This window comes from Galeopterus variegatus, unplaced genomic scaffold (genome assembly GCF_000696425.1).
Source record: "Galeopterus variegatus unplaced genomic scaffold, G_variegatus-3.0.2 Scaffold152, whole genome shotgun sequence".
NCBI lineage: Eukaryota > Metazoa > Chordata > Mammalia > Dermoptera > Cynocephalidae > Galeopterus > Galeopterus variegatus.
Window position 1 is genome coordinate 450,815 of NW_007726263.1, and position 20,918 is coordinate 471,732.

The 20,918-nt window shown below is 36.7% G+C and overlaps 1 protein-coding gene across 1 annotated transcript in view; it reads right to left on the bottom strand.

The window, feature by feature from the left end:
- The window catches only part of SEC24D (SEC24 family member D), a 113,412-nt gene that overhangs the window by 21,264 nt on the left and 71,230 nt on the right, over nucleotides 1-20,918 (bottom strand). The window contains exons 12-21 of the mRNA XM_008592122.1: nucleotides 19,803-19,994; nucleotides 19,139-19,232; nucleotides 15,424-15,540; nucleotides 14,311-14,481; nucleotides 11,219-11,315; nucleotides 10,943-11,088; nucleotides 9,471-9,609; nucleotides 8,464-8,582; nucleotides 3,261-3,440; nucleotides 633-824 (exon numbers count right to left, since the gene is read on the bottom strand). Coding sequence (XP_008590344.1) covers nucleotides 633-824; nucleotides 3,261-3,440; nucleotides 8,464-8,582; nucleotides 9,471-9,609; nucleotides 10,943-11,088; nucleotides 11,219-11,315; nucleotides 14,311-14,481; nucleotides 15,424-15,540; nucleotides 19,139-19,232; nucleotides 19,803-19,994 — 1,447 coding nt within the window. The remainder of the gene's footprint in view (nucleotides 1-632; nucleotides 825-3,260; nucleotides 3,441-8,463; nucleotides 8,583-9,470; nucleotides 9,610-10,942; nucleotides 11,089-11,218; nucleotides 11,316-14,310; nucleotides 14,482-15,423; nucleotides 15,541-19,138; nucleotides 19,233-19,802; nucleotides 19,995-20,918) is intronic.

Sequence of the window (20,918 nt, forward strand, 5' to 3'; positions counted from 1 at the left end):
TATGGTGCTATCCTGGTTGTTTTCCATGCTCCTACTTTTCCATGCTCCACAAGGATTCTGTCACACTCCTACTGCTCTGCAGCATATTTCTTAAGTCGTTTTGGTCAAAATATAGGTGTTTATTTGTTGGTTTTGGTCTCTTTTCATGGAGGGAACAGGCACCAAACAACTCCAGTCAGCCATCTTTCTCTCTCTGTTCCTTCTGCATTCTTTTGAGTAGGAAGCTGAATACTAGGGATGAGCCCAGAGCATAACTGGATTCGGCTGCTACCTCTGTCATTTGGTACCTAGAAGAATTTGTCTACAAGCCTCAACTGATTCACCTGCAAAATGCTGATACAATATGCATCTCACTGAATTGTTATGAGAGTTAAATGAAATGATATATTTAAAGTATTTAGAGCAAAGTGACTGGCACATAGCAAATGATCTGGAAGTGTTAGCAATTTCTATTAAACTCATATATTTTGGCTGTTTGATAAAACTTTATACAAATAACTTTATGCCAGGTAATTAATTACTATTGATCAAAACAGAAAATTTTTTTTCTTATACTGAACTATATGCCTTATTTTTTCCCTGTAATATTTTGTATATTACCACAAAAATGAAAAAAATAAAACAAAACTTACCATATCTGCATTGATATGTGTAAACGATGGCACATTAAATATTCCTTGGATCAGTTCTGGTGGGCTACTTACTCCCAACCATAAGAACATGTTTAGACCATTAGCCAGTAGGAATATTCCTTCTTCTGAAAGACGGGACTCAGAGCAACGAACAGCAGCAGGTAACATTGTACTCTTGACGTCTAATGTGTGCTGTCCAGGCAAAGACAAGATAGTTAGAAACTCCTTCCTTCCTTCCTTCTTCTCTCTCTCTCTTTTCTTTTTCTTTCTCCTCCCTCCCTTCCTTCCAGTGTATATTTAATGAGTGCCTACTATGTGCCTGGCATTATTCTAGTCAATAAGTAAAATATATAGGACTATAGATGGTATTAAATGCTATGAAGAAAAGAAGCAGGACAGTGGTAGGGTGTGTCAGTGGTGTTAGGATTCTCACTAGGGTAGTCCCGGAAGTCTTGCTGAGGAGGTAACTTATTTTTTTTTTTGAGGGGGGCGGTTGCTGGCCAGTACAGAGATCTGAACCCTTGAACGTGATGTTACCAACACCACACTCTAACCAACTGAGCTAACAGGCCAGCCCTGAGAGGGTAACTTCTGAGTAGAGATCTCAGGAGGTGAAAGAGGTGGCTATGGGTATATCTGGGGATAACCATTCCAGATGGAAGGAAAAGCTAGTGCAANAGAGGTGGCTATGGGTATATCTGGGGATAACCATTCCAGATGGAAGGAAAAGCTAGTGCAAAGTTCCTGAGGCAAGAGCCTGTCTGCAGTGTTTGAGGATCAGCAAGGAGGCTGGTGTGGTTGGAGTGGAATGAGAAAGGGAGAGTAACAGAAGATGAGGTCAGGTAGAAGGGAGGACAGGAAAAAATAGATAGCAGGGGCCAGGGCGGTAGGAACTTTGGCTTTTACTGAGATGGGAAATCCTGGAGTGTTCTGAGCCAGGGAGTGACATGAGCTGACAATAATTTTAACAGGATCACCTAACTTCTGTGCTGAAAACAGACTGAAAGAGAAGGAAAGGTGGGAGCAGGGAGACTTGTTAGGACACTATTGCAATACTTATAGAAGAGATGATTATGCTTGACTCTGGGTGGTGACAGATGAGGGGATGAGAAGTGGTTAGACTGGATATTCCTGGAAAGGACAGCCAGCCATGTTTGCTGACAGATGAGATGTGGTGGATGAAAGGAAGAAAACAGTCAAGGGTGACTGCAAGAGTTTCAGCTTGAAGAACTGAAAAGAGAAAGTAGTGATAAATGGAGATGGAGAAGACGGCAGAAGAATCACGCCTGGGAGGTTAGATCAGGGGCTCGAGTTAAGATGCCCATTACATATCCAAGCTCAGTAGGCTGCTGGGACAAACATATTCAGAGTCCAGGGCAGAGGTATGGCTGGAGATATGAATTTGAGAATCGGTACACAGATGGTATTTAAAACAGTGAGAACACATAAGACCTGAAGGGACTGAGTGGAGATAAGAAAAGAAGCTTCCCAGGGACTAAGCTCCTGGCCACTTCAACAAGGAGAACAGGATAAACTAGCAAAGGCAGCAGGAGTAGCCAGTGAAGTAGGAGAGACACCAGAAGCAGCCAAGTGAAGAAGGTATTTCAAGAGGGAGTAATCAACTATGTCAGATGCTGTTAACAGGTCGGAAATGAAAACTGCCCCTTTGGATTTAGCAACATGCTGGTCACTGGTGACCTTGGCAAGAAAATGTCAGTGGAGTGGTGCTGTTCTTGTCCTTCAGAGTTCTAGTTTCTCTGGTGTACAGATTGTTGATAATCCAATTTTATCTGAAAAAATCAATCATTCCTAATAATTTACATCTAACCTTCATAGTGATTGAAAAAATTAATAGTTTTTTATTTCCAACCTGACTTAACACTGGTTGTACTGTTACTGAGAGCCTGAATACAGGAGTTAGACATTAGCTGACAGCTTTCCCCTCCCTTCTCCCGCAATTGTAACCTTGGGGTCTTAGGGGGAGAAAGCCTAGCTGCAGAGTGCAGGGGCACTCAAAACATTAAGGAATAACTTCAAAACAGCAGGATACAGTTGCCATGTAAATGCTCTGAGGGCAAGAGCTGATGTACAGTGTAGGAGTCCTCAAATCTATGCTCATTTATAAACCCCTAATTGCATTTGGGCAAGGCAAATCATAGCCATTCTGATTAAATATGATGACTCTTAGACATTTATAAATTTTTGTAAAAACAAATACATATGTGTTCATGAGATCCCATACACACAATATGTAAGTTGTCCTTAATGATATAAAGTAGATTTCTTCAGTAATCTTAGCTTGCCCCAACTGTTTTACTGACTACTCAATCCATCTACTCAAAGATTACCATTCTGAGACTGAGGAAAGAAAAGCAATCACCTGAACAACTCAGTGAAGTAGGAACTCCTCAAATCCCCCCCTATACACACACTGAGCACATGTTGATGCACATATGCAGCTTGCTCAAAGAACCTATGCTCTAAATCCCATGCTGCACATTTTGTAGGCATTTGTGACTTTAAATTTCTTCTTAAGAACAAAATGTTTCAGATACAGCATATAGAAAAGCACAAAATACGATTCGCTTCCAGACTCCTCTTGGAAATGCGTCACCACAGCATGCTTACTATTGGCAGAAGTTGGGGGTAGAAGAAAAGCTGAGAGTCGGCCACACCCATGGTCAGGACCAGCTGCCTCTGGTATGCCCGCTCATCTGTTGAGATCTCTGGTCTGCTGAGCAGCACACAGTTTTTTAACAAACAGTTCATGTATACTGGTAATACTTTCATGGAATCTGGTAGAATAAGCTGAAAAAGAAAGATATCCTTTTTCATATACTTGACTACTGAGAAAGAACTCCTAAGCTTTATCTTTAAGTCAGAAACATAATTTGCTTTTGAGGTTGTTGTGAGGCTTAATGGTAACCCATGTAAAGCACGCAGAGCACAGTAACTGGCACATAGTACATATTTGAAGAATAGCAGTTGTTTTGATTTTATCTAGTGCTCTAGGAGCCTTGGTGTGGGGATTATCAGCACAACCACCGCCTAGGATCCAATCCCAGCTCTGCCTCTTATGAGCTGTGTGACCCTGGGCAAATTACCCTCTCCTTTCCTTGGTTTTCTCATCTGAAAATAGAATAATAAGTACACCTACTTCATGATAATAATGTTGTTATGAGAATTAAATGATTATTAATTTGTAAAGCACTTATAATAGTGTCTAGAACATAGTAAGTACCATATATATGTTTAATAAATAAAACAGAATAAATAAGTGATTTCCTAATCTGTATTTCCAATTTCTACTTTGAGTTCAAAAACAGCATTACCAACTGCCCATGAGATCTCTCTTCCTTTATACTCTTCATGCATCTTAAACTCACATAGTCATGAACTCATCAAACGCTTATTAAATAGCACTCTGTCACGGGTTCTGTTCAAAGTGTCAAGGACATGAGGAATAAGGCACAGTCCATGTCATAAGATGCTTGAAGTCCATTGGGGATAATAGACATAAATAGATAAAACATAATAAGAAGATTGCAATACTACAGACAGATGAAAAATAAAATGCTTCATGCATTCAAATGTGTCACTATTGAATGATAACGTGAAAAACAAACTCCTACAATTCCATAAACATGTCATTCTTCTTGTGTTTCCTTTTTAGTGTAGAAGTACCAAATGAACCCTAATTTTTTTCTTTTTTTACCTTCAATTAGTAAGTGAATCCTTTAAATTCTATCATTGTAATCCACCTGTATCCTCCTCTCCATCCTCGTTTTGGTTCACATGACCTCATTCTAACTGCCTAAATGTATATACCGCAATGAGATGCTACAACATAACGCAATGAGCAATTCTAGAAACAGAACCTGACAGTTTAAAAAGTTATAGATAATGGCCTAAGTTGCTTAACTTTCACCCCCCAAAATTCATAAGAACAGCTAATAATCAAGTCTGACTGATTTGAGTGTCACTTCCTTCCATATAACAGTACAGGTCAACGAATAAGGAAATATCCATTAAAAAAAAGTACCCATAGGAGATGATTTGCAAACAGATAACCAAAATATCTGGTCTATAAATTCATGATTTCTTTTCAGCTTTATATCTTAAATAATGAAAAAGAATATACACTTTTCAGAATCCACACTGAAAAGAAAACTTCCATCAGGGTTCTGTGAGAATTCATTCCCCAACTTAAATCTCTTTACATTGTAGGTCTCTTCTCATGATCCAGTAAGTAAGGAATGTGCAGGACAGATCTTTCTAACTGGTTCAGGCAAACATGTTTCAGAATGATTCTACTTTGCAGTTTGTTTCCCTTCTCAACTTCTAATTTCCTTTCAAAGAACCACAGACAGTTTGCATGTTTCCTCATAAGAATAGAACATTCTCTTCTTATAATTTTTTCTCCAGCATAAAATATTTTCATTTGACATTTGGTACTGTATTACTTTCTCAGCCAAGGAAAACTATAATCAAAACCTGTAGGAACCAGATTACAGTCATATGCCAGAGCCATGTAGCCCCAGTGCTATTTCTGGGCTAGTTATCAGTTCAGGCATCTTTTATATTATCATGGATTAAGAATGCTCTTAGCCACTCTTGTGGATTAAGAATGTTTCCACACAGAAACATGTACATACTGTATTTTAATATTATCTTGAAATTTCACTGGTTGCTTCTAATTAATCAGGTCATATAAAGACATTTCAAAAATCTGTTGTCTTAAATACCTTCAAAGGGGTGCACTTGGCCAACAATGACACTATTAGGACTAAAAAGTCTGATTAGAGGAGGCTGGATTATAGGGGGTGAAGAAAAGAAAAGACAGGAGGTAAACGAAAAGGAAAATTGATGATGAAGAAGAAAAATGGAGTTAAAGAGTAAGAGAAAACAAGAAGACAGTCTTATTCAATATTTTTGAGGGGGGAAGAAGATGTGGCAACAGATTATCACTACAAAATCTTCCCTCCACTTCCCAGTCCCCTCCATAAATAATTAAATTATTCCTGGGTAGAAAAGGTATGGGTGAGGAAGGAACAGAAATTCATATAAGTCCAGTTTGATTGAATTTGGAAAATTCTTCTCTTCTTTGGGTTTTGAAATAACAGAAGTGGTAATGAATAAAACAAAACTATTGTTTTGCAGTTAAGGTTATTTGACTTGCTTTTTGAGGTCAGTATACTCCCATATGATGTAATATATTTAAGCTCAGAACAGAGAGCTTTAGATTTAATAAAAAGAATTTACCCTACTTATATAAGCCTAAAACATTGTTTTAATGTTATTACTAGTTGTATGTCTTAACATAGCATCCGTAATATATTTAAGCTCAGAACAGAGAGCTTTAGATTTAATAAAAAGAATTTACCCTGCTTATATAAGCCTAAAACATTGTTTTAATGTTATTACTAGTTGTATGTCTTAACATAGCATCTATCAAATGACCCTCAGAGTGGGTGCCTCCTTAAGTTTTGTATCCTAAGTGCCTTTTCTTACATCAGTTTAGTCTCAGTCATGGCAATTCAGTAAAAGCAATTCAACTGAGTTCCAGTGTCATATAATCCAAGTATACAGCTCCTTGATGGTCTTGCTTAGATCAGGGAAACTTTGGGCTCTATGGTAGAACGGTGGAATTCCTTTAGGAATTTCTCCGCAGATATCAATTCTCACAAGAGAACTGTGGGAGGGCACTGGGTTTGTAGTTACATCTTCTGAAGAGAACCCAAAGTCCAGCAATTTTATTCTTTCAGTTAATAATATATTTTAATATATTATTGTTACTGACAGTTTTATAACCTCTACAGTTTCCATACCCCATCAGGGATAATCATAAGTTATATAAGTTACATCATTTTTTAAAGCATATCATTTGGTTGAAGGGTACACCTGAAAAGTACTAATGAAGAAAGAAAAATCTCATTATACAAATATGAATAACCTCTATCAACTTATTCAGAGAAAATTTGGCATCATAGTGTTTTTACTCCAGAAATAATTAAATTATATAAACAGATAATCTAATGGTAGAGATACCACTTTTATCTTTTAAACAAGAAGGCATTGATAGGCTTTATTTTTTTTCCTTAAATGGGCAACAGACTTTTCTTTTTAACTTAAGGTCTTTGAATCCAATCATCTTAATAATGTTAGCAAAAAAACTTCCAGAGAAGACACTAACTGTACCTGTTCTGCATCAACTAATCCTTCTGAACTGAGAGATACTCCAGAAACAGAAGAAGGTTCCCAGAGCTCTAAAACAAATAGTAAAACGAGGACGGAAAGTGCTCATGATTGGACTATATTAGGCTAGATTCCAGGTGCACCTGGTGGGTGTTGAGTTTACTAAAGTGACAAATCTTCTGAGTAATAAAGAGGACTGAATATTCATACAGATTTTAGAGTTATTCATATGATTATCAAAACAGGAGATGAAAGAGTGGATGACTAATTTAATCACTTTGGACAGCATGGAAAAGAACTTTTATGAAAAGTCCAATCTAGGGCCGGCCCCGTGGCTCACTCAGGAGAGTGCGGGGCTGGTAGCACCGAGGCTGCGAGTTCAGATCCTATATAGGGGTGGCCAGTGCACTCACTGGCTGAGCATGGTGCAGACCACACCTTGCCAAGGGTTGCGATCCCCTTACCAGTCCAAAAAAAGAAAAGTCCAATCTAATAGATGTGTTTGTTTTATTTTCCCTTACCCAGATTATGAATTTGGACCCAAAATTTATCTGCATTATCTTTTCTGCTGAAGGATTTCTTTTAGGTGGTGTTTCTGATGTCCTCTCAGCACCCACTTTTGATGATGAATGAACTAGAAACTTTTCCCATCTGTTGCTTGCTGTCTTCTCTTTTAATTGAAATTCTACACTCAGATATTCAATACACAAGTAAGAAAAATGGCAACTTTTACTGACAGGAAGAATGTGAATAAGAGAACAAATGCAAAAATAAATGTAAACTTGAGGTTTTACTTTTTCTTTTATAGGAGATAGTCTAAATGAAGTTTATTTACAATTTTTATCTTCTAAAATTTCATATTACTAGGTGATGGCCAGACAATTCTTCCAAAACTCTCCATACCTATCAATGACTTTTGTTTTTAATTATTTATTTATTATTATTATTATTATTATTATTATTATTATTATTTTGGTGGCTGGCCAGTGAGGGGGCCCAATTGGCCTTGGTGTTATACATATTAATCACTTTTAAATATAAAGAATTCCAATAATTATTATTATTATTTTTGGTGGCTGGCCAGTGAGGGGCCCAATTGGCCTTGGTGTTATACATATTAATCACTTTTAAATATAAAGAATTCCAATATTTATATGTATAAATTATATTTTTGTTTATAAAATGTTATTATTTATATGTATAAATTATATTTTTGTTTATAAAATGTTATTACTACCATCAGCTCATGTCAACTTTGTTAATATGCCTAAAATGTATTTAAGCATACACACTTCACAACAAAACATCCACCCCTATATACAAAAGAGAATCCTGTTTACATTATGAGACTTCTTACATATAACATTCTTTTGTTTATACATAATGTAGTGACTGCCAATTGAATATGCACACATATTTTTTTGGTTTAGGCACCTTGTAAAGCTGAGTTTTTAAGTGCTGGCTATAAAAATCCCTCAGCCCCCCCAAATTGCATTCTCAACCTCCTTGGCTGTATGGTTTTTCTATACAGCATGTATCTAAGTATCTGCAAATCATAAGCCTTCAATAGCTACATGCTGAAGGAACAAGTAGTTGTTTGTAACACTTTAACATCTAAACACAACAGGCAGCTTACCTGGCTTGCTGCAGATGGACTTGCACAATTCTTCCGGTAACATGCCAGCATATGGGCAGTCTGATTAACTAGAATCTCCCGGATGACCTTTAAAGGCTGGTGTAGAACTGCTTTAAAAGCTATGGGCACAAAACAATGAAAAGGACGTCAAAGTTTTAGCTCAGAAACTGATGACCTCTTCAAGTAGTTATAATAATAAAGAACAAATTACTATTATCTTCAGACAACCCAGCAAGGGTAACAGCATTTAAAAATGTTCACGTCATTCGCTGATAGTCTATGATGATCTAGCCAGTGGAGAACAATGACCTAACTATAGCAAAAGATTATATTAGCCCAGATTTATCTTCAGAACACTAAAAAAAAGAGTTCTACATACAGCGAAAAGAAAGGCCAGTATGTCATTTTCTGATATTTAACTATTTCTTCCAAACCTTAGTGTAGAATCTCAGAAGTAAAGCCAAAGAAAATTCTGCCTCAGGGCCCATCCTGTTTTCTAGTTATCATGGTATGGATAAGTGAGTTCAGTCTAATCTCCTTCTAAATTGTGCCCCCCATGTGCCACAGGCACATTCATATACCATGATCAAGGTCTAAGCATCGCCTTCCTAAATTTCAACTCTGATTCCTCCCAGAAAGGAAACTTAAATAAATCTGAAGAGCCTGGCCCTGAACTAAATTATGTCATTTATAAATTTAGAGTTAGAGATGCTGACTATTCTTCCTCAATCTTTGCTTAAGTTAGTTCTGAATTTACCCACCAAAAGGCTGCACCACCACAGTACTTTTCAGCTACTGATTCCCCTGAACTAAATTATGTCATTTATAAATTTAGAGTTAGAGATGCTGACTATTCTTCCTCAATCTTTGCTTACGTTAGTTCTGAATTTACCCACCAAAAGGCTGCACCACCACAGTACTTTTCAGCTACTGATTCAACTAACCAATAAATCTTGACTGATTTACTAAGCAAGGCTTATGCAACCCCAGGATTACCAACATGTTACCTGATTTGGCAAAGAAGTTGATAAGGGCATCTGTTTCACAGCTCTTATAAAGATCAGCTAACTGGGAGCTGCAGTTTAAGCCAAGATTGTGAATCCGAAGTCTTCTTTGACCACCAATGGTCGTGTAAAGCACAGCACACTGCAAAAGAAACACTGAGGTCACGTGTTTTTCTGATTAACATATCCACCACACTACCTTGATCTTATCTGTAGTTTGAAAACAGTGTGTACAAATAAAAGACCACAGAATTTTTTCTATTACTGTTAAAGATTGAGCAACAAGAAGTAAGGGAGAATAATTACCAATTCCTCCTCTGGGTTTCTATGTAGTATTTCGCTGGTTTAAACTATTGAGCTGTTCATATGTAAACATCCATTCCCATTTCACATATCTCAGATTTTATTACCAAGGATCTAGGTCCAGAAACAACACCTTCATGTGCTCATAGCCCTATTCAAGGCTCATTTCTCCTAAAAATACACAACTAGCTTTGACGATGTACTTAGGTCTTATGCTGATGATATACATATTTTAAGAATGCAGAGATATAACCATTTCCCCAAATATATGTGATTAAAAAATAAACATTAGTTAAAGTTCTTCCTCAACTTAATGCCAACCCCTCTCCATCCTTTCAGAGTGATATTAGTGTCTGAAAACTATGACAGTAGATATGTTTTTTCTTGTTTTAGTTCAAAGTCTCCATGGCTTATAGTTAACCTTATTTACAACAAAGCCAAATGCTATTCCATTTGCTTATGATGTGATAACGTGCTTAACATGATGTTGTGGGCTAAACTGTGCCCCTCGAAATTCATATGTTGAAATCCTAACTGCCAGCACCTCAGCATATAACTGTATTTGGAAATAGGGTCTTTAAAGAGGTAAATTAATTAAAATGAAGTCATTAGGGTGGGCCCTCATCCAATTTGACTGTTATCCTTATAAAAGGAGGAACTTTGGATACAGACACACAACAGAGGGAAGATGATGTGAAGACATGGGGAGAAGACGACCATCTACAAGCAAAGGAGAGAGGCCTGGAACAGATCCTTCCCTCAAGGCTCTCAGAAGCCTTGATCTCAGACTTCTATCCACCAGAAGTATGAGAAAATAAATTTCTGTTGTTTAAGTTCCTCAGTCCATGATACTTTGTTATGGCAGCCTCAGCAAACTAATACACATATGGCAGGAGTAGATGAGTGCTACAGCCTGAAAGAATTAAATACTGTTGGAAACCAGTTTGCTGACATTACCAAAAGTTTCTTGGGCTCTCTTGCAATGACATAAATGAATCAGACTATGCAGAAACCATACCACTGAGTGCTCTAATCTAATGACTTCTGTCTTTGCAGAAAGAGAGCTGAGTTTTTTTATGAAGAGACTAACACATTTGATGGTATTTTAGTCTCCTCAATGATCATTATCAGTAACAAACTAAAAACCAAAAGATGGATAAACTTGAAATCACCTGGATCAAGGCTCCACTGTCTTCACTGAGTTTGTCATCATGCTTGAACTCCACAGTCACTGCCTTGTCACAGTCAATGGCTGCCATTTCTACATCGGTGGTGTTGTTCATAAAAACTCCACCAAAGAAATCAGTGGCTCTGAAACCTAAAGATAAGAAAAAGGAGAAATTTTACTTCTCCTTATTTTACTGTTATTTTCTTTGTTGGCCTGTTATTGATTTGAAGAGGAAACAATTATACAAAATAAACCTAAAAATAGTATAAATAATAATTACCTGTGCTGGTACGAACTCTCATAATAGCATCAAAGCCTATTTTCTTTTCAATATCATTTCTAAGGTCGTTCAAAAATTGTTGGCTATCCAAGTGCATCTAAAAAATAAAGTATGATCAATGCACACCAGATTGCAGTAAAATACCTAAAATAGCAACTCTTATTTTTTAATCCTAATTTTAAAATAATTCCTTTTTTTTTTTTGATGGCTGGCTGGTATGGGTATCCGAACCCTTGACCTTAGTGTTACAAGGCTGTGCTCTAATGAACTGAGCTAACTGGCCAGACTAAATTAATTCTTATTTTTAAAATCCTGAGTTAGCATATTTATGTGCACATCTTATGTTTCTTTGGTTAAGGAAAATATAGGATCTTTAGACAGTGATTCTTAACTTTTCAAATTAAACTCACATCTATTACTTTCTTTCATTTTCATAACACTTAGATGGGAAAATCAGTTATTAATTTTATTTTGCAAATGGGAAATTGAGAGAGCATAAATGATCCACTCAGGGACTTAGGGCTAGAGATAAGTCTAAGACCCACTATTTTAGATGGGAAAATCAGTTATTAATTTTATTTTGCAAATGGGAAACTGAGAGAGCATAAATGATCCACTCAGGGACTTAGGGCTAGAGATAAGTCTAAGACCCACTATATAACACCCATTTAATGGAGCTGGTGAAAGACCCTGCACTTGGGGGTCCTTTTATCTAATCACATTCAGAGTTTGGTGAAGCAAAGTCAGGGGACAGTTCATGCAGAGGGTTAGCAGAAACCCCTTCTCTTAGCGTTGTTAACCACTCTACTATCACATTTCTAAAACCTGTTCACAATCTACAACTAAGCAACATTTAAATAATATGTACATATGCACAATCCTGAGCTGAGTGCTCACCCAAGAGTAAACAAATTAGTTGAGTACCAGCTTATAAAGCTTCTCATCTGACCTGATCAGTGAAGCCCTGTAAGAAATTCTCACCACTACCGCTTGACAGGTAGGAGATATGCAGACGCACACATCCCTTTCTGTCTTCTCAACCCCCCAAACACAAAGGGAAGGTTAAGGAAGAAAGGAAAGAGGGAAATCACAGATTATAATAATCTCCTTAGTTGTTTACACACAACTGGACGCCTGCAAAGTTCTTGACCATCATTTTTATCATTTCTGCCTTATAATATTATTGAATGGGAGACACTATTAAAACTTTTACTTTTGAGGATGAGAAAGAAATTGTACAGTATGATTCAGTTTTGCAACAATGTGGAGTAACCACAAATAAATAACTGGGTCTTTAAAGAGGTAAATGATTTGAGTAGTAGCAGCATAGCCAAACTTAACAATCTTTGACAGTAAAATATTTTACTCCTTGCTTACATTTTAGAGGTTTTCCTCTCTTGGATTACAATAGCATTTCTTAGTAACATTGAAAGAATCAATAAAAATTATTGATATGTTGAGGTACAAGAAAATATCATTTATTTTTTATTTTATTTATTTATTTTTTTGTCTTTTTTTTTTCGTGTCCGGCAACGGATCGCAACCCTCAGTGTCGCGCCCGTACCGGACCAGGACCGGCAACGGGATCGCAACCCTCAGTGTTGCTCCCGCACCTCGCTAGGCCAGTGAGCGGCCGGTCTGTATGTGGGATCCGAACCCTCGGCGGGAGCGCCGCCGCGCTTCCCAAGCGGCGCACTGTAGCAGTGCGCCACCAGGCCGGCCCCGAAAATATCATTTATTATATCAGAAACTAAACAGGGTTGGCACATAACTCAACTTAAAGAAACAGAAAAAAAGTAATAAGCCTAAAAGGTTCTACTGCAGTACACCCGCTACCTACACAGCACTTAGTAGTGTACTCTTTGAAGCTAAGTAGACAATCACACTTATATGCAGCTAAGGACCCTGGCAAGGACCCAGTACTATTCACATATGCCAGGACCTTATTAATAAGGAATGGAAATGATAAAGACTTTTTTGGGAAAGAAAAAAAAATTTTCCAAAAAAATATATCTCCCTAGTTGGAAAAGGAGCTGAAGTTGGTCAGCACAGCAGGTTTCATTTTGCCTCAGTATCCAGCATCTGGGCAGAATGAGAAAGAGTTAGAATTCTTTATGATTATTATGAGCTTATTTTCTAGAGTGTGCCTAAAAAGACATACATATATACAAAAGTCTTGGAAATGACTCGTAAAGCTTTTTCAATTTTATTTCATTTGTATTCTTTGGTCTTATCAAGTCACTTAACTACTTTATAACACAACTAGTTTGTAATGTAACTGGGTTTATTAATAATTAATAATAATTTCATTGATGATAAATAAAAATAATGGTTAACATCTGTCATTTATGTTGGGGGAACATCCCTTCCCACTCCATGTTTCCATGTGGAGGTACACACATTAGAGGCATACTGCCGACCCCTTCTCCTCAGATGAGGGGGAGTGGCTTATCTGATTAGTAAGTTTGGAAAAAGGAACTGTGTGGGCAGAGCTCAGCTTCTGCTGGGTCCTCTTTCTGGGGAAGCAGCCTGCCTGCAGGAGGCACACATTTCTTCCAGTCAATACAGAAAGTATTCAATGTACAGATGTTCACAGGATAAGCCTGTAACTTGCCCACCCTATGTCTGGGTGTATATGTTTGTCAAATTTGGGGTAAAGCATAAGCAAGTGCACTTACCTACAGACCTAGGTCCACTACAGTGCTGACACTGTGATCACCTCTTGAATCTGTCTCTCTCAACTCAGGCTTGGAAGAGAGGGGTATAATAAATTGATCCCCCAAATCCCCAAAATTTAAAACAAACATGTAGTCACTTTTTTAAACATTATCTTAAGTATCTTTTATATAAGATATTTTCCCCGTTATGGAAGCTTATATTTATATTTAAGTCTGAGGCTGAATGAGCTCCATCTGTTGCCAAACACTTAGGGAGTATGAAACTGTTTAACCATGTACATCATTTTTCCATCTGCTCTTGAATTTCCATTTTTCAGTTGCCCACAAGGGGGCACAGCTTTCTTACCCTATGATCTAAGCACAAAAATTAAAATGGGAGTAAAAAAGTGAGGTGAACAAATTGCTGGCATTTACCTGAAAATTGTTGTACTTGTAAAGGGTTCCTCCAGTGAGCTGAGGAACAAGACCCAAGGAGGCCACATCCACATACTGACTGGGAAAAAGGAAGAGCGTCACAGAGCAGCCATGAGCCACACAGTCCTTGGCCAATGACTCATAGACATTTGTTTGGGGCTGGAAAAGTATCTGAAGAAAAAGATGCAAAAAAAGCAAAAATAAAAATCACAAAATGTTTTTGGTTTAAAATTTAAGTTTCTATTGAGTTCTTACTGAATTTTTAAAATGAAAAAAAAAAATTTTTTTTCCAATTAAGTGAACTGTGAGCTAAAGAAATGATTTGTGGTACAGTGCGGTAGCCATGTACTGAGCACCCAGTCTATGCAAGTCTTGAGCTTCATAAAATATTTGTATGCATGCAATTTATTTGATCCTCCAACAACCCTAGTAAAGCTGATATTGCTGGCCCTGCTTTACAGACCCTAGAAGAGGCAACTTGTGTGGCGTCCTGTGGCCAATAGTCGGATGCCTACATCCATGGTCTTCTCCTTCCCACTGACTTTTCCTCTGCTGCCACATGTCCAAGGGTTTAGGCAAAGGCTTATTTTGAGCACTGGGTACCTCTACTTCATGGCTCAAGTCTCCACCTTAAAGGAGTGTTGGCATATGGTACAGTTTACATTCTTCTTCTACCCTTTATCTTCTTTCTACATTTTTTCTCCACTTCACTTCTTTAACAGGCTTATCACTCAGTGTCTCTTCCACAGATTACACACAAAAAAAGTCTGGGCCCTTATTTTAACTTAGATATTTCAGAAAACAGTTTTTCTAGGAATATAAAATTTCTTAAGTTATTTGTAATTCAAAATATTCCTGTAATATACAATGTCCTAGACTTACACAATAGATTTAGCTTCTCCCTTTCTTTTTTACATAACAGACACATTGCCTCTTTTTTTTTTTTTTTCTTGGCAGCTGGCCAGTACAGGGATCTGAACCCTTGACCTTGGTGTTACAACACTGTACTCTAACCACCTGAGCTAACCAGCCAGCCCTAACATTGCCTCTTGCTTTACCCCCTCCTAATAACTGACAAATGGACACGTAAAAGAATAATTGTTTACGAAGTACCTTCTCTTTGTCTGTATTGACCAGTTTTTTGTCATCTCTGTTTTTTAGCTTGCCTGGTGCTTCAGCAGTTGGCAAGGAGGAGTGGAAGATGAAGAGCTTCCCAGGACAGTCTGCTGCCTAAAAAAAAAGAAAGTCACAGAAAATGCCTTGGGTGGGAAGGACATCAGAAAATAAACTAATGAAAATATAAGTTCTTTCTATGAGCCAAGCACTATATTCATCTAGTTTAATCCTCATAAAAAAACCTTCATAACTTTGGGCAAGTTACTATTTTCTGTCCGTTTTATACTTTGGAAAACTGAGGCTTAGAGAAAATAAGCCTAAAGTCATACAAGTTGTAAATGAAAGAGCAAATAGTTAAATATAGGTTTGTATACCATGTCATTAAAAAAAAAAACTATTAAAATGATGTGTTACAGTGAAAACACTTTCTTGTTTAGCCTATGGTATATAGACTTTCAGGACCACATAAATCCCATAATGTAAAAATAGATGATAGAATTCCCAGGGTCGTGATGCAACAGTTCTTATTTCAAACTTTTAGTAAACATGGATTAAAACTAAAGCGGTATTTCAAGGAAGAATGCTCAAGAATGTAGTGGTGTTGTGGCAACAGTAAACACTAGGAGCCAGCTATCAGGCATGGTGACAAAGGAAGAGTCGTGTGACCAAGATTATATATCTATAGTCTCTGGGAAACAATTAAAAGAAGATTCAGGCTCCATGAAAGTCAATTCAGCACTAAGAATACTTAAAATCTTATTTAAGGAGCTAAGAAGTAAACTACCAAGCAAAATTTCTTGAAATTAAACATGATTCACTATATTGCCAGAGTCTAACTCATGTCAGCCAATGTAGCTTCATGTCTTTTGCATATTATTTTTTGTTACATTTGCAGTTTTTTTATTATAGTAGTGTATATTTTTACCTTAAAGTTTAAAATGAGAAGAAATTAATATCTAAATATAACAACTCATGGGCCGAGCCTGTGGCGCACTCGGGAGAGTGTGGTGCTGGGAGTGCAGCAGCGCTCCTGCCGCGGGTTCGGATCCTATATAGGGATGACCGGTGCGCTCACTGCGCTCACTGGCTGAGCGCGGTGTGGCTGGTCTCAAAAAGGACAAAAATAAATAAATAAATAAACAAATAAATATAACAACTCAGAATAATTTCATAAATACAAAGTTAATGAGTAGTATTTTACAAAGTAGAATAAAGTATCTTTATAAAAGGTAAAGAACTGTTTTTACAAAAAGATGAGGAACAGGGGCTGGTTGGTTAGCTCAGTTGGTTCCAGGGTTCAATCTCGGTACTGGCCAGCTACCAAAAAAAAAAGATACTAAACGATCTTTATAAAATGACATTTGTTGAACACATGTTGGACATATGTCAAAGGCAGTTAGTAACATGCCCCTGCTGGCGAGGTGAACATTGTTCTTTCCAACACCAGTTTTCATACAGACACTGAATGATGCTCCACTACTTCAAAAAGATAAGTAAGGCACTTGGTACCTCAATTGGCTATTCATAGAATCACATGGTAAAGGGCGGGTGCTTTTGAAAAACGCAGATTTATGGTCCACTTCCAGAAATTCTGATTCATTACGTCCTAATTTATTCTGATGATTATCCATATTTGGAAACTACCAGCATGAGGAATTATTATCCATTCTACAATCTCTGAGACTATCCGTTAACTCACCAGAAAATTGCATTCCTGACCCCTCCAACTTCATATGCCATTTTTGCTCTAAGAATGCTTTGACCATGATTTAACTTCTTATCCTACACTTTTAATTAATGGTTAAAATAAGAAATAACTTTATGAAGAAAGTTTTCTTTATTTTTTGCAGAACATTCAGTGGAGACATTCTTGTATTATTTAATTTCTTAACATGTAGGAAGATTCACTAGCTGGTTTCCTAGAGTCAGTTATTGCAGCCATTTTAGCTCATAACGTTTCTTAATTAACCAGAAAAGTACTAATAATACTTAGTGTTGATTTTCTAATGTGATTATTTCCTTTCCCTAACCTTCTTACTGATTTCTGGTTCTTTACTTTTGCCTTATCACTCTATTGTCTTCGTGCCATAATCATATGTCTCCTCAAAACCTTTTTGTAAACAGATTGTCAATAGTAATAATAAATTAATGAAAAGGATTCTCCTGCATCATCAGAAAAATTCTGGGTGATTATAATTCATTGTTTCAGAGCAGACAGTGGAAAAAAAAAAAAGCTGAAAATGATGCAGTACAATTGGAGCTTTTCTGCAGTTTATGCTTTTTGCCTCGTAGCAACTTTGCCAGCTTTGGATGAAGGAAAAAAAACTTCAAATAGGTAAACATGTGTGTGTGTAAATGTTTGGTGCATATATGACTATTTAGCTACCTCTGGCAGTCATATTATCTTATCTTTTCAGAGTCTTGTGTGGCTAAAAATCAGTCAGATTTATATTTGTGCAGTTTTTATACACTAAAATTTTTGTCTGAAGTCATTATTAGGCTAAGAGCTAACATTTTTGAGAATCTGCAAGATAGTAACAAAATACTGAAGAGGCCACATCATTCATTCACTTGTTCTTTCAATCAACAAAGATTTATTAAGTGCCTGTGTTTTGTATGGCAGTGTAGGGACTACTCTCCCTTCTCCTAAGTTGTTTATGGTGCAGAAGAAGAGATGTAACTCTGTAATACAAGACTTAACATTAATTGCTTATACTTTTTAAAAAGGGTGGGGAGGGAAAGAGTAACTTTGGGAAGCTCAGGACTGCAGCTGGTCAGCTGAACAGCTCAGGATATTCTGTACACTTTAAACAACTGAACTAACTGGCCAGCCCATATTCTGAGACTTTTTTTGAGGGATATTCACAACAGCCTTTCATCCATTAGTGAATACTCTGCAGATCAAAAAAAAAGAAAGACCCAAGCAAGAATCACTGTTCTAGAACCAAATTACTAAATTAGACACAAAATTTATGTGGGAAGTGTTTCAAAAACTCAGTTCTGTATGACTGTTGTTGCTGTTTGTTATTGTTGTTATTATTACTAGCCATTTTATTTTAAAAGTTAACTTAACTTTAATAATAAAATTTAAAAATTAATTTTAGGAACTAGCTGTGAGGACCAAAGTGATTTGACTCCTGTGCTAAGGTAATAACGATTTAGAATAAGCGCTTTCTAACCATTTTGCCTTCTTCAGTTTACTGTCTATTATTATGAAAATGGCCAGAGTGACTGGGCTCAGCTTGCCAACTGGAGACGTGGCCAACCTCTCATCTACTTTTGGCAATCAGCAAGGCCCTGGGCGTCATTCACATCTCTGTCACTCACTGTCATAAGGCCTTGCCCCTACATGTTTGAAAACTTCAAGGAAGCGGAGGGTGATATGGGAATCAATCTGGTAGTTCAGACATTGTTGGACTAATTTTAAAATAGATCGTATAAAGTTCATACAAAAGCCAAAGGGAGGAGATAAACTGGAAATCTTGGCAAAATCAGTTGCTCAGATGCTAATAGTGCTGGAATATAAACGCTGGGAGCAATTTGTGGTTTTGGCCATTTCCTCCTGAGATTTGCGTGGAAGTTTGGAATAGCCTCTAGTGACCTACAAGTTTTAATAAAAACTGTATTATCTTTCATAAATAAAACTTCCTGTTTTTTTGGTCTCTTTCTTTTTAAGATTTATTTACTAGCAATTAGAAATAGCTTCTCTCACCTTCAGTGCTTCCATGCCAGCTTGGATGATAGGAGCAAACACAGTCTCATTTTCATTAGAGTCTGCAAACATCTCTGGAATCTGGTCCAATAAACTATAAGAAATGAGTGAATAAAATGTTTTAAATGCTTAGCATATTTGGAATAAACTTCAAGAAATAAATCATTGACATTTCCAGCCTAAACACATGTGGTTTTTATTTTATGCTCAACACCTACGGATGAATTTCACAGGCCATTCCTCAGGGAATGATACCCTAGCATGGTTTAGCACCCAAATCTATGATTTGAAGGGAACATTTACAAAGTCATGATTCTGTAGACATTTTTCTATTCACAACATTATGGATCTCTTACACCATAATTTCTTGGAACAGTGGCAGTTATCTTTAGCTATTATTACCATCACTGAATACCTTCATCCACATTATTATTTCCTAATATCTCCCCTGCATTACCTTTCTAGCAAAGAGAAAGGATTGATACAGTTGAGTGTGAGCATAAAAAAATTCTTCCTTTTAGATACTGGTCTATTAAAAAGAGACATACTTAATATAAATGATACCCTTGCTAAAGACAAAGCAAAACAATATGTGATTGAGTCAAAACACAATGCAATTATAAACAGACACCAGATTTGTATTTATAAAACTCTTGATATTTACTTGTGAATTACAGATTGGGATTCTTGACAGTTGACAAGGAAACCATCCAACAAGGGAACAAAGACCTCTCCAACATCAGTCACCACCATCATCTGAGGCTGGGCCAAGTTACTCTTTACATTAAAGAAATGGAGAACTTTGTTATATGTGATAAAACCAACTCGAATTGCAGACGTCTCTTCTTGCTCTTCCCTGTGAGGAAAAAAAAGGTGTTTGAGGTCCTTTTATAAATTTAGAATGAGAAGGAGGTTTCTATATGAAATCCAGTAAGTGTGTCTTCTACGAAATACATGAAAGACATGTTTAAGATTTTAGCCTTAATTTTCATTACCAGATGTAAACAGTATTGAGTCACAGCAGTTGGAGGTGGGAGTTATTACAAACATAAACAAGTTGATAATGAAAAAATCCTCAAAATTAGGTAAAAAGTAAATCTATTAGGTAAAAAGTAAAATAGATATTATGAAAACATTTGCTCATATTTCTTTATTATATTTATTTTCAATCCATAACAAATTAGAAGGTTTTTTGTTATGTTTTTGTCACATAAACAAGCTAGGCTTGTTACATTCTTTATAAACAAAGCTCTCTCAGAAGCCACCAGAAGATGAGAGGAACAAATGGAACGTCTGAAGCAAGAGAAGAGAAAGGCACACTCGTATTACCAACAGGACAGCTGCTCTTATCAAGCAAGGACTTGCTCCTCCCGTGTGATCCTTTTCTAACATATTCTACGAAACCTCAACAGAAAACGGGCTAGATTTTGAGAACAATATACCATAGAAACATATAGCGTAAATATATAAAATAAGTACAGTTATAAACTGACAATGTAATTCTCATTAGATGACCGTGTGTGATGGTCATGGCAAAGCAATAAAAGCTCAAAAACTGTAACAAAATGTAGATTTTTTTAGGAATTCCAAAATAAGGCCTTAATATTCCTGAAAGTATAAAAGCATGAGCGTTCTCATTCCAGTCTATAGTAAGTCTATTCAGAATTTTGTGGTCTAGATGCTAGTTACATATTTAATGAAGGCATTGTACCGTTTGTCTCTCTCTCTCCCCTAAAACAAAACACCTAGACACTTCTTTTTTTTTTTTTTTTTTTTTTTT